This window comes from Thalassophryne amazonica, chromosome 22 (genome assembly GCF_902500255.1).
Source record: "Thalassophryne amazonica chromosome 22, fThaAma1.1, whole genome shotgun sequence".
In the NCBI taxonomy this organism is placed as follows: Eukaryota; Metazoa; Chordata; class Actinopteri; order Batrachoidiformes; family Batrachoididae; genus Thalassophryne; species Thalassophryne amazonica.
Genome location: NC_047124.1, coordinates 23,800,626 through 23,823,515, shown reverse-complemented (window position 1 = coordinate 23,823,515; position 22,890 = coordinate 23,800,626). Strand labels below are relative to the sequence as shown.

At 40.9% G+C, this 22,890-nt stretch overlaps 2 protein-coding genes across 3 annotated transcripts in view; one reads left to right on the top strand and one right to left on the bottom strand.

The window, feature by feature from the left end:
* lrrc17 (leucine rich repeat containing 17) overlaps window positions 1–11,336 on the top strand; it is a 53,292-nt gene extending 41,956 nt beyond the window's left edge. The window contains exons 4-5 of the mRNA XM_034163405.1: window positions 3,243–3,398; window positions 10,109–11,336. Coding sequence (XP_034019296.1) covers window positions 3,243–3,398; window positions 10,109–10,542 — 590 coding nt within the window. The 3' untranslated portion in view covers window positions 10,543–11,336. The remainder of the gene's footprint in view (window positions 1–3,242; window positions 3,399–10,108) is intronic.
* The window catches only part of LOC117504048 (ras-related protein Rab-19-like), a 28,016-nt gene that overhangs the window by 2,941 nt on the left and 2,185 nt on the right, over window positions 1–22,890 (bottom strand). Inside the window, exons 2-4 of one of the 2 annotated variants that reach the window (XR_004558711.1) lie at window positions 18,212–18,395; window positions 17,162–17,265; window positions 15,231–17,081 (exon numbers count right to left, since the gene is read on the bottom strand). Coding sequence is in view for 1 of the 2 variants with exons in the window: in XM_034163406.1 (XP_034019297.1) it covers window positions 16,893–17,081; window positions 17,162–17,265; window positions 18,212–18,395 (477 nt within the window). In the remaining variant the exon portion in view is untranslated. Of the gene's footprint in view, window positions 1–13,827; window positions 17,082–17,161; window positions 17,266–18,211; window positions 18,396–22,890 lie in introns of those variants that run through there. The other variant, XM_034163406.1, reaches the window with a different exon arrangement.

The window sequence follows — 22,890 nt, the reverse complement described above, 5'->3', positions numbered from 1 at the left end:
GATGTTGACATGCACGTTGAAATATTGCAGATTCAGCAAAACGCCAGTCCAAACACTTTTTTCCGACATGTCGTCACCCTGTCTTCGTCTTCCTCTCGACGTTCTTGAATGTTTCTCCATTCAGCAAGAATATCACAGATGTTAAAGCACGGCAGATCTTTGCACTTTAAAAGACGCCCACGAGGGCTCCTGATATTTAATGCAAAATGCAAACAGCAACCGCACGCACTCCTCAGACAGCGTCCCTTTAGGACTGAGTTTCTCACTTTGCAGGATAAACACTGAGTCTCCAATGTATATCCCTTGTTCTTGTCTTAGTCAATGCATCTGCCTGCTGCCCGCCTTTTTTCACTTCATAGTCACATCCCCGAATAACAGTAATTACATTTCCTGAATAGATCGGCAACATCTGCACCATGCATGGCCGTCATTATGTTTTCTTGGAGTGAGCAGTGATGTTATGTGTCGACGCGGGTTGAGGAGCGGACCTGCATCAGACGGAACCCAGCGCTACAAACAACCAGAAAAGCGGTTCCAAAAACAATATATTTATTTCACCCACTGGTGCATAAAAAGTGTAAAAACAGAAATAGCGTCCTTCTGGTGGAGTGAAGGCTGGCACGCTCTCCAGCGCCCAAAAGGATCGAAACCCGGCGCTCCTGGACCCACTACCACCGCCAAACACCCCCCAGGTGGACACGACAAACCGACTCTCTGCGAAGCATAGAAGAGGTGAGGTAAGTTAGCAGTTACAACTAATATCCTTCAAAAGACACACGCTATCAGCAACACATACAGGTCTGTATTTTAAGCTTTATGCAAATAAGCAGCTTCTCACAACAGGTGGAGGACCACTTGTCCGCATGCCACAGCAGTGAGAAGCGAGCTTCACAATCCTCATCACAATTCAAGTATACTGCGTAACAAAATACCAAGTTACTATCAACAATTAGTCAAACACTTAATCACCTTTGATGTGTGCTGACAGCATGTGTCCCTCACCCTTCCTTGCTTCACGGGCTCGATGTGTCAAACCCAGGCGCGGTCCTCAGCGTCTCACAAACGAACATCACAAGGTCGAGTTCCCGGCAGTTCTGCTTGAATCACACATGACTTAAATGCAGAACGCCATCCAATTATCTGCTTCAGCTGAAAGTCTTTAAGGTTGCATGTGAGCACCATTCACAGGTGCTGCACATAATGTTGATGAGGGTGAAGGATTCTTCAGCCAGCACCTTCTCCACAGACAAATCAGTTCTCATGCCACCTGGAGAGCAAAGAAAAGAAAAGAACACCAAAATATCCAGCCACACCCCCCAACACACAACAAGTGATTTATGGCAAAGTGCCTTCAAGATAACAGGCAGCAGCATCTGTGGAATGGAAAGCACACGCATACAGACAGAAACATCTGTGCGATAAAAGCATCTCTATGCACTTACATCGTCAAATACGTCAAGGAAACTCTTGAACATGCACTCATCAGTGTGTCTGGTATTCATATTGCATTCATATATTTGTATTTATATTTGAAAACTGTTTTTATTTTTTCACTTTTGATACTCTGTGTGCTTCTTACCCTCTGTGCTGCTATACAATGCTGCTGGAAGTGCAATTTCCCTGAGGGAGTCTTTCCAAGAGATCAATAAAGTTCTGTCTAATCTAAAGTCATCACATTCGCATATACAGAATTTTTAAAACTACAGTGTGTAGGATTTAGTGACATCTAGTGGTGAGGTTGCAGATTGCACTATGCTGTCATGCATAAAGGATTAAATCCATCATGAATCACTGCTTAAACAACACTTAATTAATAAAAATAAAACACCTTTTGTGTTTATTTGAGGATTACAAACCTGCTTTAGGGGTGCATACCGCCACCTACTGCATTGGAGGGTGTAGAATCATGGTGTGAATGCTAAGTCAATACAATACAGAAGGTGAAGCAATAAAATGAGATAAAACAATCAAAAAGGACAATAAATGAACAGAATTGGGAAACAACAGAAGTTTTATAGTTTTGGTACATGCATACATACAAATTGTTAATTTTATTTATTTGCTTAACATGCACTCTCACACTCATCTTCAACCGCTTACTCCTATGGACAATTTAAAGTTTTCAGTCCATCTAACCTGAATGTTTTTGGATGCGAGGGGAAGCTGGACCATCCGGAGGGAACCCACGCAAACATGGGGAGAACACGCAAAATCCACACAGAAAGGCCACAGGTGGGAATCGATCCCATGGACCTTCTTGCCCTGAGGCAACCGTGCTAACCGCTAAGCCACCATGCTGCTCAAACTTGATTTTTTTATTGATCTGGTGCATCAACATTAACCAAATTTGAATGAGTTTCTCCTCGTTATATGCACTGGGGTTGGTGGCCAAGTGGTTAGTGCGCTTGGTTTCAGTGCGGAAGGTTCTCAGTTCAAACCCCACCCCTGCCACATTTCTCCATGTAATGTGGAGTTGCATCCGTAAGGACATCCGGCCTAAAACTTGCGCCAAATCAACATGCAGATCCAGCTTGGATCTATTGTTTTTGTTTTTTTTTATCTTGTTAACATCTGGAGGGGATGGATGCATTTATGCATCCAAGGAGGTAAATACCTAGGCATTGACCGAAGTCGTTTCCACCCTCAGGAGACGTGTCCAGACTGACAAATGTTCATACTCACTGTCCTAACAACAGCTTTGGAGATGATCCATCATTTGTAAAAATGTGTTTTAACTTCAACTTGGATTGAAAAATCCTCAAAGGCCGTGTTCCTGAACTGGGAATATGTGGGGATCACTGTTTCATACATTAGACTCCTGAAAGAGGCAGATATAGGAGGAGGAGGAGGGAAAAACCATTTTGACAGTGCTTGTGTGTATCTGAGGCTTCAAACGGTAGGAGAAGGTGGAAACACTCCTTTCTGGCACTGAAATGAAAGATTACTATACATCCCATTACATCTTGAAAATGTTAAATGTTGCACACAACCACACACACACAGACGCACACCATCTTGAAAGTGCATAAAGATGCAGACAAATTGGATTTCCTGCTCTCTCTCAGACTCTGAGGCTTTGTACCCCCCACATTCATGTGTTTTGAGAATTTTCCTCAAACGTTATCAGCGTCTCTGTTCCTTTTTAACACTCAGGTGACGCCTGTTCCTCCTGACAGGTTCTGTCAGGGTGCATGCAAGAATTCATGTTTCTCTTGGTCTTTTGTTTCCTCCTTCTTGTGCAGATTTGAATAACATCCCATCTGAGCTGCCATCTGACATCGTGAAGTTGGATCTGTCCAGGAACACCATCAAACATCTCAGGCCCAAACAGTTCCTGCTGTCAAAAGACCTCAAGGTGCTCAATCTGAGCAGCAACAGCCTCAAGCATATAGAAACAGGTAAGACCCAACCGGGTAACCACAATGAAGGTATCAACCGTGTCATTTCTGCACCTGGTCCAAACAGGAACCTATGTGCCTATGGGTATGTTGGCAGGACTTGAACCTTACTGAGGTTGTTGCTATCAACATGAAACTAATCATGATGTCATAAATATCTAATGTTCAGGTCAGGTCTGGGAGTAAAGTTCACTCTCTCCCTCACACTCATCTTTAACTGCTTATCCGGGATCGGGTCACGGGCGCAATAGCTCCAACCCCTCCCCCTCCTGATAACTCACGCGCCGTATCTCAGAGTGTAAACTCTATTAACACCGATGTGAAAGGAGCTCCGGTTTAAGCGTCATTGAGCTAAAATAGGAAGAGAATCCGCCATGTGCTCTACTGTTACAGAATGCGGTCATTGTTTGGTTTCACTCACTCATCTTCAACCGCTTATCCGGGATCAGGTTGTGAGAGCAACAGTTCCAGCAGGGGACCCCAGACTTCCCTTTCCCGGGCCATATTGACCACCTCCAACTGGGGGATCCCGAGGCGTTCCCAAGCCAGTGTGGCGATATAATCTCTCCACCTAGTCCTAGGTCTTCCCTGGGGTCTCCTCCCAGATGGACGTGCCTGGAACACCTCCCTAGGAAGGCGCCTAGGGAGCATCCTTACCAGATGGCTGAACCACCTCAGCTGGCTCCTTTCAACGGCTCTACTCCGAGCTCCCCACGGATGACTGAGCTTCTCACCCTATCTCTAAGGGAGACACCAGCCACCCTCCTAAGGAAGCCCATTTCAGCCGCTTGTACCCGCAATCTAGTTCTTTCGGTCATGACCCAACCCTCATGACCATAGGTGAGAGTAGTAACGAAGACTGACCAGTAGATCGAGAGCTTTGGGAGTAAAATTAATAAAGAGAAATGTGTTCCAACCCCTACCCTTAACCTGTAGTGGACTTTTAGTTTGACTCGAAATAGCTCAACGATGTGGTTGTATCATGTAGGAAACAATTAGACCTATTTCCAAATGATTTGAAGATAATGAGATAGCCTCACGAAAAGCACATTTTTAAGCATCATTGTAACTTCTTGATCCAATCTTTGTCCATCTTCAACAAACTTGGTATACAGAGTAGTTACGGCCATCATTGGCACCAGGTTTGAAATTGGCATCCAATTTTTGAACCATTCAAAAATTTCATCCTGATTCTCAAAATCATCCACAGTTTGTGGTAACTTTGGGATTTTTGTGGTCTTAATGACGTCAATCATTTTCAAACGTCTTTAAATGGGGTATTCATAGTGACTGCAGTTTGAAACTTTTTCATCGTGCTCAATCGGGGTAAAAATTTGAAGTTAAAGCAGCGCTGAACAGCTCAAGCTCCTTGCGTTCGTTTTTGGATGGGTTGCCAGGTCTGCACTTTATATGCCAGCCTGTTGGAGACAAGCCAGATTATGCCCTTTTATCCAGTTTTTGCACTTTTTTGGATTGTGGATGAACATAGCAGAACAATGCCCTGTGGAATAGCCCTGTCAGGGAATAAATTAACTTATTTTAGTGACCACTGCAGGTAGCAACTTAAATAACGTCCCCATCTTGTCAATGACTTGGCAAGCCAGCTAGCTTGGCTTGTTAGCATTTAGGTAGCTTGAAAATGACCTTGTTTACAAGCAAATCGTGAACAGTCACTTGAAAGAAACGTATTTGTTTCATCCTCATGTGTTAATTGACTGCAAATTTTTTGGAAGGGTTTATATGCTTCTGTTTTTTCTTACGGTACATTGCCTCAGTTGTGATTCCATTGACATAAACTGGCTTGCCAAAGTTTACCATTGTTGGACTGAGACAGATTACTCAAGTGAATGTTTGACCTCCTTGATTAGAAGTACATAAATCCACCGATTGTGGTAAGTTATAGTGCAATGAAACCTCATCCAAGGTTTTGCTGTCAAACTGTTTGTGCGACTACCCCCAACCTCTTGGAAGGCAGTGAAAAAGGCTGTATGCCATGACAAACATGGGAACTGTGTGAGTCACAGTTTCCTAATGCTGTTCAATTGTTTGATCACACAACCACTTTCCAAAAATTGTTTTCAACATGCCAGTGTCCAAAAATAGCAAACACAGAACCTATGTCCATTATTTCAAGATCTAGCAAAAGACTTTTAGGATTTAAGCACATTCTCAGAATCAAGTACTTCTGCTTTTCACCAAGGGGTACATGAGGGGTACATGGCCCCATATGGGTTCCTAGAGTCCATTTCCAATGTTTGAGCACCATCTGTTGACAATTAGATGGAAGTACCTCTACTGAGATCTTCCTTTTTTATGCCAACCACCTGAATCCATCCGTAAACTTTCTCTTTGGCTTTCAGGTTTTTCTGTGGCCTGGTGGATCCACCCTTAGCATCTTCTGTCAATTTACCCCATGTCCCTCTGACTTTGTCTGCAAACAGTCCAGCAAGCACTGCCCCTCTAATATGCTCATTCTTAATCCCGCCCATCCGTATCACTTTCAAGGAAATTCATGGAATCTTCAGCGCTAGTACCTCAACTTTATCTCCAATCTTTCTATATTCCTCTTGTAACCTCACTATTCCACCATGCTCCCTGTCATTTACACTCCACCTTGCTCCTTTTGAATTTCATTCCCCTTTTCTCCAGAGTATACCTCCACCTCTCCAGTCTTGCTTCATGCTGCTCCTTACTCTCAATACAGATCACAATGTCTGCAAACATGAAACATGATAGTCCATTGAGACTCCTGTCTGACTTCATCTGTCAACTTGTCCATCACCATTGCAATCCAGAAAGGGCTCAGAGCTGATCCTTGATGGAATCCCACCTCAACCTTGAACCCATCCATCATCCCGACAACACACCTCAATGCTGTCACACTGTCCTCATACATATCCTGCACCGCAATCACATACAAACACACAATTGCAACTCCTCTGGCCTTTTCTGTCCTTCTCCATCAGAGCAAACTTTGCATCTGCAGTGACTTATTCCCATGATGTCATGCTGTTGCTAATTAACTTTATCCGTCTGTAGTTACGTATTCTTAAATACTGGTACCAGTAGACCTCTACTCCACTCTGCAGGCATTCTCTCACTTTCCAAGATTTTCTTTAACATAAACCTCCATTGCCATTTCTCATTAACATCCCTATGCCTCCAATGCTATGTCATCTGGACCAACTGATTTTCCACCCTTTGCCTTGTTCGTAGCTATCCCGACTTCATCCGTAGGCCATAACGGTTTCCAATTCACTCTCTCCACCCAATGTACAAAGTACTTCAATTGGGTCAAAAGGCATTGCCACCTAATGGTGGTGCATTTGTGACTATGTTACCAAACTATCAAATTTTGGAAAGCAATTGGGAGCAGTCCTATCAATCCAAGGATAGGTATGTATTTCAGATTATTTTCTATGATGAAAAATAGATTTGATGTATATATATTTCTTGTCTGGAAACATGGTTGCCATTTCTTACTGCCATTATTAAAGCGCTAACTCTTATAACGTCCAACTCAGTGACGTCTAGGATTAGAACTTCCTGCCCAAGAGGGAAATCCTTCAGAAAACTTTGTAATTCTATTCATTATTTTGTAACATATGCAAACAATCTACTCCAGCTCACATCAGTGTGTCCAAGCTACTTGGATGCTTAAAAATAAATCCAATTTAATTCTGAATGCTTGTGATATCCAGCACATGGTTTCAATCATAGTCACTCCAAACAGAAAACCCTTTGAATCATGCTTTGGAAGTTTGTATTTTTCCCTTTAATAAGTTCAAGACAGAAATATAAATAACAAATCTTGCTTAATAACAGTAGATGCAGTAATATTGGAATTGTCTCTTGTGGTTGGTTCTTTCAAAATAAATGTGCCAGTGTGGTTTGCTAAGCAGGAGAAAACTTTAATAGACAAAACGACTGTTTATAACATCACCGTAAAGAATGCGTTCAGCTCACTATCCTTTGGGGATTTAAGTGACCTTGAATGTGTTGTGGTTGTTGGTGCCAGACGGGTTGATCTGAGTATTCCAGAAACTGCTGATCTACTGGGATTTTCACGCACAACCATCTCTAGGGTTTACAGAGAATGGTCCAAAAAAAGAGAAGATATCCAACGAGCGGCAGTTGTGTGGACAAAAATGCCTTGTTAATGTCAAAAATCAGAGAAGAGGCAGGCTGGTTGAATGGGCGACTGCATGATGCCATCATGTCAATATGGACCAACATCTCTGAGGACTGTTTCCAGCACCTAGTTGAATCTACAGCACAAAAATTAAGGCAGTTCTAAAGGCAAAAGGGGGTCCAACCCAGTACTAGCATGGTGTACCTAATGAAGTGGACAGTGAGTGTATTATTGCTTAATATCATCAACTGGGGCAATGTAGTGAACCAAAACCAATATCTTCAAGGCACCCAAGAAGAATCAACTTCATGAAGATCAAAGGTGACTAGAACCAGTCAAATAATGGTAGGACCAGCAATCTTAACCTCTCAATGTTGACAAAATTAAAAACAATAATGTTCCTGGATCTCTCCCTTTTAATCACATGCCCTCTAAGGGTCAATAATTTCCTTCTTGATCCATGCTCCACCCTTCCACCAAGTTCCAAGAAAACAGGTTAAGTACTTTCTCCATAGTCCTGCTAACAGACAGACAAACGGACCTCACATTTTCACACATTTTCATTAATATCTCTGCAAAAATTAGGGCTAGAGAAGTAATACAAAGCTTAATTTGATCATTTATTTCATTTATATAGCGCCAAATCACAGCAAAGCTGCCTCACGGCGCTTCACACAAGTAAGATCGAACTTTACCAACCCCTAGAGCAAGCACACAGGCAACAGTGGTAAGAAAAAACTCCCTCTGGTGATATTAAGGAAGACACTTCAAGCAGACCAGACTCAAAGGGGTGACCCACTGCTTAGGCCATAAAAATAAACTGTCATTATGTGGTATAAGTGGCATAAATCATGATGACATCACGAAAACGTCATGAAATGACATGCCTACAGTCTGAAAAATATTTCATTTAATACCTGATTTTGTGCAAAATGCTTAAAATATTTGTATTTCCCACAAAGCATAAATTTCCTTTTAGAAAATGTATATTTTTATTGTGACTTCCAGGTGTTTTTGGAAAAGTAGGAAACCACTAAATTGCCACTTGTCAAATCGCTTACCGAATACTTCACTGGTCTCGTGGATTTCTGTTTTATTTCTGTCCGTTCTCTGCATTCTCCTCCTCTTACATTGATCCTTAAATCAAAGCTTAGCCAGAGGCTGCTGGCGGGCACAAAACAGTCTTCAGTGTCTAAATACTTGCAGTTCAACTTGTGCACGTGCACAAATTAAAACATGCAGGCGAGTAATCAGGTCTGGAACCCATTCATTGCTTTTGTGAACAGGTGTTTGGAAAAAATACAAATTGGAATTATTTGGTTCTAAAATTGCAGATCAGATCATTGCCATTGCAGATTTATGACCATGTGTGAAAATATTTTAAACAGCAAGGTGGTTTAAAATGATCCCCTTTGCTGGCAAAAGCGTAAGACTTGGATAGCAAAAATCGGGATAAGCGGGTGAGTGAGGGGGTTAGTTCATCCCTGTGAATTTTTATGGATAGTAACTCAAAAACTTTAAATGCTATTGTCTTGTAAACCACCAAATTAAAATGACAACCTAACGAGGATGCACTTGAATGCTCCCGCTCAATTCTTAAAGCTACTTTCTTTTCCCTTTGTAATATCCCATAGATGTGTCTGCCCCCTGCTGGATGGTTAAAGAATGTTGGATTAGTTTATGGAAAATATCCAATCAGCTCTGGTTCAGTTCACCTGTAGTTTGCTACGTGTTGAAACACTGGGCATATTGTTTGCTTATTGGTGCATTCCGGCCTTTGTACCAGGCTAACTAGCTCGTTAAGCTAGCAACTGTGAGGAGAAACATTATGCCCACACGACATAAACAATTATGGAATGAAATATGGAGCAGAACAGGAAAGTCAAACCGGAATTAAAGATTGGACAGAGCGTGTGGATGGAGATGGTCCCACAACTTTATGTTGACATGGTAAATTCATGTTACATTGCTGATTCTCTCTCTCTCTCTCTCTCTCTCTCTCTCTCTCTCTCTCTTAAACTTTTCACGGCTTTTCATGGAATTTAGATCCTGATTGCTGACCTTTTGATATTGATCTTTGATGCTGTTGGCTAAACTTTGATCCTCATCACTCATCTTTGATCATATTTTCTTAAATCCCAATCCCTAGTCTTTAATCTTTAGTGCCAAACTTAGATGCTAACATTTGATCCTGATCACTGGCCTTTGATTCTGATGGTTATGTTTCTATTGCTATTTGACTGGTTAATGACCAGGATCAAAGAAATCAGGATCAAAGACCAACCATCAACGTTTGGATTAAGGATCAAACATAATAGCGAGGATCAATGAAATCAAGATCAAACATCAAATGTAGGATCAAAGAAATCTGGATCAAAGATCAACACTTACAAATCAAAGACAGTATCCATCTCTTTATCCAGAGCTGCACCAAATTTGGTTAAACTCTTCCATGACCTTATTTCAGCAAATTGCAGAAAAATTTGCCCATGTCCTTTTCGAATATCTTGTGTGTAACGTTTCCATATGGCTACTAAAAAAAAAATCAATTTTTTAATTTATTATTTTCCTTTTCCAGCTGCGTTTGCCGGTCTGCTGTACCTTCGTGAGCTTGACCTGTCCAACAACAGCCTCCACCACTTCCAGTATGGCGTACTCGAGGACCTCTACTTCCTGCGGAAGCTCCTATTGTCCCACAATCCCTGGATCTGCGACTACAACATCCACTACCTGGTCTACTGGCTCAAACACCACCCCGGCATCTCCTACAGCGGCCTGATCTGCTCAAATCCGCCGGAATTCAAGGGCTGGCGCGTTGTGGATTACGTCAAGACCTACAATGGGGAATGCCCCAAGGATAAACAAACCGGGGAGACTGATACGGGACAGGGAGGACAAGGGGGATCTGAAAATGAGGCACAGGAGGTGCTGGGTGAGACGCTTGAGGATTATCTGCCACAATCACTGCGAGAACAGAGGAGCAGAAAGTTTGAGATCATCAGGTTGAGTTAGGAAGGAGGCGGAGCGGTGGACTCCTACGACGGAGTGTCAAAGAAAGGAAGACAGGCAGGAGAGTGGGTTCATACAGGTAGACTCAGTGATCGAGTTTTAAAATCTGTTATTAAAAGCACCATTTTTCATATTTTTTTTAAAATTACCATTTATAATATTTGTTAGGGATTAAACTGACTTAAGTGATATAGGTTATGAACATTTCCAATATCCTGTGTGGCGAAAATAATTACTTTGGGACTGTTACATTCTACTAAATAATAATAATGACAATGACAAATTTCTTGATTTCACTGTGGAATGGAAAAACGAGGTTTTGAAGATTCTTTTTGTTTTACACTTTCACTTTATTTTCAATTTCAGATACAGGTGCTTTTTTTTTTTTTTTTTTTTTTTTTTTGGTCCGCATTAGTTACTTTATTTTTCAACAAATAGTGGTTGGTCTGTTTTTTTAATTGATTAATGTATTGCTATGTTTAGTATTTTGTGGAAATAAAATCTGTTTTTTTTTCTCCTCAAAATGCATTTTACCAAATGATTACGGACAAAAACGTCGGTGGTCATGCATGAGCTTATGAAGTGCAGAGGCTGTTTCTAATTTTATTTCATTTTATTTTTTGTTTGATTGTTTCAGTGTGAGTAAAGTGCTGCTGAAAATGTTGAATATTTTCATTCAATGTGTGCAATAACAACACTATGCATTAATAATGACACTATGTAATTCTAAGGTTTGGTAAAATCTAGTGCCAAATACTGCAGTTCCTTGAATGGCCACTTGAGGCTGGCTCCAGAAGCCATTCAATCCCCATAGAACCCCATGTTAAAATGTCAAACTTTTACAAAATTAAACATGCTCACAGCCTAGTATCAAAAGGCTTTTGATAGCCCATTAAGTCTTATAATGACTCGGTTAAAGCTGTTTAAAACCTTAAATACATAAATAATCAGGGGCATGGTCATTTTGAGTGACAGCTGTACCAGTTCCAGTCAGCAAAGTTGACCATGGTTGTCCGTTCTGAGCATTTTATTACAAATATCTACAAAACTATGGCTTACTGTGTGGTTACCTAGACTAATGGATGATCTAAGAAGTCTATCCAACAATATTTCTGCTGAGTGAATATTTAGTATCATTTAATTTGTAAGTTAGCATAGTTAGCACTAATTAGCAGGTAAGTATCAATAGTTTGATGATGTTAGCTACGATTTGTAACATGGTTATTGCGGCAATAAGCTGGTTGTAGTTTTTAATACTTGCACCAAAGGCCACCCGTTATGGAAACCACCACCCAATATGTGTGAATCAGAGATTCAACCCAACGTTAACCTGTTAGCCTTAGCTCACTTGCTTTGTGTCTACAGGAAACAGGGCGTATTCAGGTTTCATTCTCATGCCCAGGTAAGACCGGTCTTGCCCAAGCACATCTTTAGCTACTTAGGGTTTGGCCACAAGTTAGGTGGAGTCAGTCAGTGACGGCCAAGATGGCGACAATTGGAGTTGCCCCATTTGAGCTTCAAACAGACCCTTCATAAAACTTGCTATGGGTGATGTCACAAAGTGTCAGTCTGGTATTGCTGCCGTCACAACCCTCTGGCATTCGGAAAGACTCAACATACAAAAAATCCTACTTCTGGAAACTCAAGAAGTTGCGTTACAGTATCAACTCCTTTGCCTATACCACAGTAGAGCTAGGCTAACATTATCTTTTGGGCGGTCTTGGGCTATCTTTTGGAAATTGTCAAAGACATTTTTGCTGATGTGTGGTGCTGGTAACTTAACTAAGTGTACATAGAATCTGAACATATTACATATAGCAGTAACTGGGCTATTCCACAGAGCACTGTTTAATCCCGAATCACAAATCTAGGTACGTTTTGAAGCATCATAGGAACTGCTTGTTCAATCTTTGTCCATCTTGAACAAACGTAGTATCCGTAGTAGTATTGGTAGTATTGGCAGCATCCTGATTGTTGAACTTGTCGATAGTACACGGTAACTTCCTGGTATTCGTAGCCTTATGGCTTCAGTCGTGTTCGAACTTCTTTAAACGGGGTATTTGTCGTCACTACGGCTTGAAACGTGTTTGATCGTACTCCATAGGGGTAAAAATTTTAAGCCAAAGCAGCGTTTGTTGCAGTTTTTTGTTCAAAGTTGAACAGCTCGATCATGTCTGGCGAAGAGTGCAGCGCTTTTCTTTAGAGGTGGGCGGATCGATCCTAATATCGATAATATCGATACCAACACTGGTATTGATATTGAACGATCCTCGTGTAAAAAGATGGATACTCAAGCTTTTTTTCTCTCCTGCACGCACTGACTGCTGCGCACGCAGATTCATCAAAGTCTACTCTGTCTGTAAGAGCAGCGCTGCGCTGTGTCACACAACACGGAGCAGCACACCCTTGTATTGTAGTCTGTCAGCCCTCTACCTCAGGAGATTTTGTTTTAAGTTGTGTTGAGTGATATTTTTTTAAACAAAAATACTGATTATGACAATAAAGTATTTTGTTCTCACGTACAATGTTTGGCAAAATTCTATCCTAGGTCTTTTGGATCCTTTAGATCTATGACGCTTAAATATGAAAAAGTATTGGTATCGGTATTGATATCGGCCATACTGCGCCTGTATTTACTTCGTATCGGATCAATACCAAAATAACTGGTATCGCCCACCGCTACTTTTCTTTAGTTTTCGGGTGAGTTGCCAGCTCTGCACTTTATAAGCCAAACTGTTAGGACGCAAGTTGGATGAAGCTGTTTCTTTCTGTTTTTGTAATTTTTTTGGATTACAGGCGATCATAGTAGAACGGCGCCCGGTGGAATATCCCTGTAGTGTCATGTTAAAAATAAATTTCTTGGTGCATTTTCAACATTATTAACATTGTCTTGCCAGCGCAAAGGGAGCCGCCATGGCTGTGACATCAACTCTGGCACCTCGAGTTGCTCAATTTCCTCACGGATTTCCAAGGGAAAATTCCGGCCCGATGCAGCATTCAAGGCATTTTTCCCCCGAGCTAGAGATCAGAATCTCCAAACTGCCGAAGGTTCTGAAGACAGCTTATATAGAGAGTAGATAATTGAGACAAGCAATTTTGGTAGGCGGGGCTCAAGCTGTGCTTTATTTCCAAAGGAGAAGCAGGAAAAGAAAAAGAAGCTGTGGATTTAGACCTATTTCATAAGATTAGTGAATTTTGATATATAGCAAAGTAATAATGGCTACACAGTAGATTATTCATATATGTAGAGAGCTTCTTTAAATCAAGCTTCAAAAAGGAGTCAAACAGTTTTGTTCTCATCGTGTCATCATTTATTGCACCTTTTTAATTCTTGTTCAAGAACCACACTCCATTGGACTGTCTGAGGCAAAACAAATCAATGTTAATGCACATTAAAGTGATCAGAAAACACCAATTATAGCATGAACTCAGCATCCGTCCGTCCTGGTGTGTGGCATAAGGCTTACAATATTAAATTATTTCATTCCATTATATTGATATAATGATATTATATTGTTTTAGAGCAGTTTTGTACATTAATGGGATTCCAGAAGATTCAAACTTCACTTACAGTGTGTGTGCTACAGCACACTGCCCTCTAGTGGTGAGAAAAGTGGAAACTTTGTTCTTTTTCACTATATTTCATGAACTGTTTGGAACATTAATAATCCATTGGCATACACATCAGTACGGATCCCATCCATATGTATGTCGCTGTAGGAACAAAAAGTCAAACGAAAAAAATACCGTAATTTCAGTCTCTTGTTGCGACACATCTCATTTCATACAGATCACAACGTCAAAAGGTCAAAACTCATCCCAGATGAGTCACAAGCGTGAATCCCTCCAAGTCTGATGTACCGCAATAATAACAGGATTTCCAAGCTTATATCAATATAGTGAAATCTAAAAATACCATTTTGATCATGTAGAAACATAATGACACTGAGGATACCGCCGGCTTTGGCTACAAGTACCTAAAATCAAAACGTGACAACTTTTGTCATTTCAGGTAGGGTAGCATCAAGTGGAGCCACAGAAAATTATACTGGTTAGATTTTAAAATACCTTCCAAAATTCTCTCACGCTTCCTCTGTTCAAGATGTAGAATCTCTATGCTTTTTCAGAACCTTTGGCGAAAGCTGGGCATCGGGTAATAAGTGAATAACCAACTGTTGATCATTATTCCGAAGGTCCATTGGTCCAAAGTTCCCTAAAGAAGGCTGGTCAGCTAGTTGGCTATCAGGCTAACAGCATGTAGCGGCGGCTGTTCAATATTTCAAAGGCTCAAAAATCTATTCAAAACAGCAGCAACACCTTTCCATTCTCTCATCTTCTTTTGGATTTGAAAGTTTCTCCATGGCACGTCCTCGGTTGGCTTCTGGCCTGGCTTTGGAGAAGCGGTAAAGCTCCAGGCATCTGCTTGCATGCTTCTTCTCCGTCGGACATTATGCCATCTCCACATCCAGCCTGATGTTCCTTCAGACCAATGGGTCTTTGGAGTATTGAATAGTCACAGAAATGTTGATCTCAATCTTTCATGTTATCGCAGGTGGAGTAGCTATCTACTGCCAAATGGTAGGTAGTCATATTTTCTGGGAAAGCTGGCCATTTGTCAATTTCATAATTTTCATATTTATAACCATATCTTAGTGGTATGCCATGCTTAAATGTATTTTTTTTTTACATACAGTGCTAGCCAGCACTAACATTGCTAGCACCTAGGAAGCCCAGTAACTGTGCTGCCACCTGTCTGCCCACAGATTCCAAAACATCAGTCCCAAGCACGTTCTTGTCCTACCACCTAGTACCAATGTTAGATAGTCATACTATGCAGTCATCTTGCTCTGCCCATGAATATGCGTGTGTTACTGCAATGTAGGTTTTATGGATAGTCAACAAACACTTTGCTTTGACCTTAACCCTTAAAAAACAAAACTTTCAGCACAGTGGTGATGTTCTGGGGCCCTGCATGTTTTCCATTTCTCCCTACGTTTCCCACATCTGATTAGCTTGAGCACGTTTGTTTATCTAACCAACTGGGGTAGGTGTTACTAGTGCAAGGAGACACAGGTATCTTGTCCAAAAAACTGAGTTTGAAAATGATCAAACATTACCCGATGGTCACATTAGCTGCAAGCGACAGAAAGCAACAGAGATAAAGTAACAACTTGCCATTCATTTTCAATCAGAATGGGTATTTTCAGCGACAAGAGACAACAGCCGCTATGCCACCAGCTAGGCCCGACCAAAATAGACAAAAAATCTACTTTATAAAAATGCTGAGTGATGCAACATATCAACTGCTAATCCAAGTACAAAGGCAGAGTGACATCAGCTGGCTGCTCGCTCGAACAAAATAAACTAAGATGGCGGAAGGCACTCTGAAATAGCTGTATTTCTGTCTTAATCTAATATGTTTGGCATTTCTTCTTATAGAATTTAGAAATATAAAAGTTAGCAAGAAGACTTCTATCTGAAATCTGAAACTGCTGTTTTCGTAACCAGATAACACCTCTCATACAGAGATGTTAGCATGCTAGCTAGCAAAACAGGAACATTGCTGTGAAAGGTGTTGGACTGAAACAAATCGAGTGACGTTTGGTTCCATTAAGCCCTCCAGTGAGAAATAAAAATTCATTGTGACAGTGTCATGTTTTCCTACCCTTTAAATGAATGAATTCATTTTGAAAAACAAAACAAAACAAAAGAAACGACGCACTTTATAACCTATCATTGAACATTGTGCACATTAATGCCAAGTAACTAGCTAGCCACACCTCAGGAACACCCATTAAGCAATAAATGCCAACTGCTTGTCGCCCTTTCCCTCTGTTGCTTGTAGCTAATGTGACCGTAAGGTTACTGTAACAGAGTGACAGATCTTTGTCGTTCCAGTGATATTTGAACACCAGACCTCTAGCTCTCTAGGCCAATGCACTACCAGGGCAGCCAAAGAAGAATTTCCCCCTAGCCAAGCTAGTAGGAACATATTTCAATCAGGATCTCACTTTGCTAGCTTATATTGTCATGAAAGCTATCCATTCGCCCATCCCCCCATCCTGGTAAAGTGGCTCCAGCATCTCCACAGATCTATTATTTTTCGCCCAGAGTCCAGGCTGGCTCTAGGGAACTGCTACCCCTGGAATACAACCTATGCTACTACTAACTATTTCACCTCTGTGGTGTCCCGCCAAGGGGGGTGTCGCTGTTCTGACTAAGGGTTCCAAAAAAGTGTTTAAATTTTGTAGCCTTGAATTAGATCATCTTGTCAAAAGTCTAAATGTCCTCTTATTTTTGCATGTCATTCTCCGTTGTCTCTCTTCTGTTGCTGCCCTTGTATGAACATTACGTCAACAACAGGACTTTTTTTCTGGGGCAGTGTAGGCGGCTGTGCCACCATTAACTGGGCGAGAGTCAGACCGTAGCGTAACGCGGGATGTGTTTGTGGTCTCTGGCTCCCCCTTTTGGAAGTGATGTCCATTACGTGCTAACAGTTCCCGGGCCATCATCACGAAGGCTTCTTCCACATTTTGACTCTCCTAGACAGAAAGATACGTAGTTTGCAGTGTGAGACAACTCATCGTTACTTCTCTGTTACTCATGCGAGTACTCTCGTTACCTTAGCGGATGTTTCTAAAGCTGCCAGAATGCCTTTTTCCGTTGCTAGAGTACAGGCCTCTTGAAAGTGAACCTGACGTTGCTTCTCCAAATCACATTTGTTACCTAGTTGGAGACAGAGAACTGAATGTCAGATGGGAGATGTAAGAACAACACCTCAAGACTTCCCTGATACTTTAAATCATAATTAATACCCAACATCAGCCTGTATTGCCAAAGTTCTGTTAACTTTATGAACATAATTCCAACATTAATGCTGAAGTTGATACTAAGTGAGATCGTTAGTGACACCAAAGCATAAATTTTTACAACCTTTCGAAGAGATCAGAAGCCAACACAAATAAAATGTTGCAACAGGCTTTCTTGAACACAATCGATAAAACAAAAAACCCGTAAGAAGCTTCAGTTAAACATTTTAACCACATTTTTTATCATCTACAATTTTGTGGAAGGTCCAAGATGCACATTGCAGATTTTTATCAGTAGCAAGGTAATAGTACCCACGGGCATAGAGACATTAAGGGCAACCTGACCTCCTGAACTCCATTGACCTTCTCCTTCACGGAAATGACCGATGTCATATTATTGATTTGATTTTAATATTGATATTATTGTGAACACCCCCTTTTCTACTTATTTTTTTTACTAATAGCCCAATTTCATAGCCTTAAGAGTGTGCATATCATGAATGCTTGGTCTTGTTGGATTTGTGAGAATCTACTGAATCTACTGGTACCTTGTTTCCCATGTAACAATAAGAAATATACTCAAAACCTGGATTAATCTTTTTGGTCACATAGCACTACTATTATTCTGAACACTACTGTATATGTGAAACATTTAAAGCAATTTGGAGTGAACAACTTCAGTTTTGAAATTTGATCCCAATGATCTTGACCAAGAAGGTTGAACTTTTGACAAAAGTAACCTTGCCTGGGAAAATTACACAGTCTACTCACACATATGTGTGTGTGTGTGTCTAGTTTGGTGGACATTGGAGTGAAAAATCACAATCTTGACTGCTCACCCCAATGGACTTGTGCACACTCACCGATAAGGACCAGCACCACGTTGGCGGCTCCGTAGAGCTCCACCTCCTGGATCCATTGGGTCACTGAGTCAAAAGTGGGTCGTCTTGTGATATCATAGGCAATCATCGCTCCATGAGCGCTACGGTAGTAACTCTGGGTGATTGTACGAAACCTCTCCTGGCCTGCGGTGTCCCACACCTGCATCTGATTCATGTGCACACACACAAAGAAACACAATTATGCTCCACACAATGCACAATAATTTAAGCGACAAGCCTGAGAGTGATGATGATAAAAACTAAAGCACACGAGGGAAATAAAAGTGTGTCAGATTCCTTGGTGTCCCTCTGCAGAATATCCCCTGAGCATCTGACAACTCAGATCACGTTGCCATGGTAACAGCTGTCATAGCAACCCATCCAGACACATCATCAGTAAAATACGTCTAGAATTTATCATAATATATCGGGGAGGGACGGGGGGGTATTGTTTTTGTCTCGTTTGTCTCAGTGTGAACAAAATAAAATGTGATCCAGTTTGGACCAAACGTGGTGACATGTTTGATGGTCAGGCAAGGACAAATTTGATTTGAAAGTCATGGGCCAAGGTCAAAATTTTGGTCCAATGCCTACATAGAGGGGATATTTAGAATAAGTATTTCAAACAAATGCTTAATTATACACTATTAAGCAGTAATTAGTCACGTGGCATGTGACCTTGAAGGACGTGATTCATTTCGAATGGCTAATTTAAGGAATTGGTTATTGACACACCTGAAGCGGTGTCCAAAAGTTTATGAACCCTTGAGCAATTACATGTCTTAATTTTCAAAAGACATTACATGAAAAAAAAAGCTTCTGTATATAAAATGTCTAAAATGAGGTCTTTTAAATTACAGCAAAAACTAATCACTCCAACATGGCATAAACAAACAAAAATACGAAAACCCAAATGTTGGGTTGCATATGTAAGAATCTCAAGTATATCATCATTTTTACAGCCAGTTTTCTTTAGAAATGTCAGGGGATGGATACATGTACATTTAAAAGTCATTGAATATGTTTTGGACTTTATTTACATCAGTCAGTAATAAATACAAACAGTATGGTGCTTCATAGTTAATCTGTCTGCAGGAGGCAGGTCTTGAAAACTTGAGTGACCGTGCAAGGAGACTCGTGAGGGAAGCCACCAAGACAAACCCAAAGATGTTATAGGCTTCTGTGGCTGTGATTGGAGAAGTTGTGCATAGTGTTACGTTTTGCATCTTCTTTTTAAGAACATCCTCCTCTAGACCCTTCATTATGAAGGGTTATAACTAATGATGCCACATGGAGGACAATTAAACAGTTGGCACATCAGCTCACTGGTTAGCATCTAAATCTCACAACTATACAATAAGACGGGAAGCACCTGGACTCTGAATGAATGAATGAATGAATGAATTAATTAATTTATTTATTCAGCACACAGCTCATCAACAACAAAAAGAATGTGTGTATGTATATATATATATATATATATATATATATATATATATATATATATATATATACTCATAACAACAAATATCAAAGAAGTGTGCACGAACAATATAACTTAATCAATGAACTAAAATTTCAAAACAGAACCAGACAAGCAATAGTGCACAAACCCAAAAACAATAAAATCTGTAAAGCTAATTCTTCAAACAATAACAAGTAATTTATTATTTTTCTAAAGCCTTTTAAAGCCAACTAAGGTAGCAAGTAATTTAATGTTATCAGGACAGTTATTCCAAATCTTAACACCTTTAAGGGAAAAAACAATTTTTACAGTAATTCGGATCTTTAATTTCTCACATAATAATGTTCATCTCAAATTATAACTGGAGTCCCTTATTTTAAACAAATCCTGGACATGTTGAGGCAAAAGTTTATTTTTAACTTTATACATAGTTTGTGTTATGATGTAATCGACCAAATCCCAGAATTTTAAAATTTGTAAACAGGCAAATAATGGATTCGTTGGCTCATGATATTGTTTATTACTGGTAATTCTTATAGCTTTCTTTTGCAACAAAGATATTGGATTAGTATTAATAAATACTTGCAACTGAATTTGCCTGCAAAGATATTGGCATCGCCAAACTGTCCAGTGGCTTCTTAACTCCTACTACTCCAACTCCGACTTTATGTCTTATGTTCGAATGACATTTTGTGTTTCTCGGTTCTCGGAATGCTTTTAGTTTTTGCTCCCCCCTCTTCTTGGGATGCCCTCCAGTCGGAACTGAAACCGCCTGGCCTGGTTTCGCTGACAGTCTTCCGTTCCATATGGAAAACTGACAATGGAAACCCTTTGAACAGTGTTGGTGTCTCTAACCTTGAGTTGTTACTGTGTCAGGGGTAAAATTGTTACTGCAAAAAATAACTCTGGTCAGCTACTTGTATTTGGTATTTTATGGTGGTTGTGTTGTTTTGTCTTGTATGTCATGTGCTGCTGCCTTTCTTGGCCTGGTCACTCTTGTGAAAGAGGTCTTGATCACAGTGGGTTTTTATCCGGTTAAATTAAGGTTGAAGAAGAACTCCATAAGGTCTTCGGTGTCTCTTGATCTCTAAGGCTGAAAACCCAGTGAGATGATGAGCGTCACCCCTGAGATAACACTGATACACTCCTGATGGACAACTCCGGTGTCACAGACCGACCGGTCCACCTCTACAAAGCGGCCTGCTGTTTGCATCTGCGCATGCTTCATTTTGAAGCTCTGACGCCTGTCTAAGATGATAAAATGAGCTTTATTGTCATTGTCATTACACAAGTGCAACAACAACAAAATTACGTTTACACTCCGATTACCTCAGACAAAATACAGCAATTAATCCACAATTATTACTAGTTGAACATAATAATGGCACACATCACAATTAAAGACAACACATATACATTTGACATTGTTTATGTGCACTAAACTTGAAGCAGTCCGTCATCCGAATTGAGGCAAAGTGGGTGAAGGCCGCAGCAGGAGGGGCCTGCACCGCCCAGCTTGAGGAGTTGAAGTCTAACACGGAATCTCTTCATCCAAAGAGATCAAATGGATTAATGGGATTATTAACCATCAGATGATAATGATAAAACCTCTAAAATCATTCTAAAGTCAGTTTTAAGCAGAAACGAGGCCGTTTTAAGCAGAAACTCTGCAAAATTCTGAGTTTTTGAAATGGCTGATGCACAGTGAACGCATCAGCTAGCAGCTTGTGTAGCCGCGACACTCTGATCACTTCTGCCGCCTATTATGATGAAATAATGCTGAATTTATGTGGAAGTGATTGTTGTACTAAAGCTTCAGATATCTGTTAGTGAGACAGATGATGACTGGAGGCAGTTTGAAGAAGAAGTGAGGTGTTAATTCGTGAGCCGCGTCATCAGGGGGACCAATTTTTAGAGGGACTGTTCGGTCAGCGACACCGGGACGATAGGGTTAGGGTTGAATCTCAGTCTTAATCCAGACACTTACGTTCCATCAATTCTGCAATGGTCCTAACATTGACCACAAAGTCAAGGTCAGGAAATCTGTCGTTGCCAATGAAGGCAACTGAACTCGGCAACTACACCCAGCACCCAGTTCGTGGAATGTCGGCTCTGACATTTTGACCATCGGACCCATTTCTCTGAACATGATCCAGCCAAGGGGACACCCACAACTTTGGACACATGCGGATGGATCTGTTGTCTACATGGATGGTTGCCATTCAGGATGCGAGTCTGGTGGATGAAGTGACCTGACCTGACCTCTCCCATGTCCTAATACTCTGTGTCCTCTCAAAAAAAAAAAGGAAACCTCTGCCAAAGAATGAAGAGGTGAGGACTAATGAGAGGTTAAGTGGAACACTTTGTCCTCCGGCCTGGAGATGATGGTGATGATGATGATAATGACCACTTCACAAAGCAGATAAAACATACCACGGATGTTTGTGCTAAACGGCCGAGTCGTGCAAGAACGCAACTGCTGCAGGCGTGTCGGTGCACGCGATAACAGACTCTGACTTGGCCCACAGTTACGACACACACAACCAATCGCATGTTTGTGACATTAACGCAAAACAGCGAGCGAAGACGTTCAGTCAAAGTAATATTCTGCTTTGTCTGTGGTGACCCATCAATTCTGAATAAGTAAGTAAAAATAAGAGGCGATCACAGTCGCGTCCGTCTGAACGTTTTTTGTTTTTTCTTTTTTTAGTGACAGAGTGGCGTCGAGATAATTTTCATTTGAACAAAAGAGGGAGCAGAAAAACCCGAAGAACAGGACCTTCAAGTGAGCAGCTGGTCTGACTCGTTTGTGGACCGACTGGAACCAAACTGTCCCCAAAGCACATCTCACCACGTTTACATGTCATGTAGAAGGAGGAAATGAGTTTTTGAAAACTGTCCTTTTGGAAGCGGTAACGTTACTTTCCGCCATTTTTCATTCTTCCAAGTCGTGGAAATGTAAAGCACCACGTTTTACTTCTCAGGTTTACTTTGTAGACTCGCCTAATGTAAAATGTTCAGGCTGTTATTTTATTTTGAAATTTAACCCAATGCCAGACTGGGATGAGTACACACCATCTGAAAATTCACCAGTCAGGTAGAACATTTGTTTGCCAAAATTTGATCATCCTCTGACTTTCTCTCAGCGGGATTTCCCAAAAAATGCGAGTGGATTAGCAGGAAAATTTGTAGATGT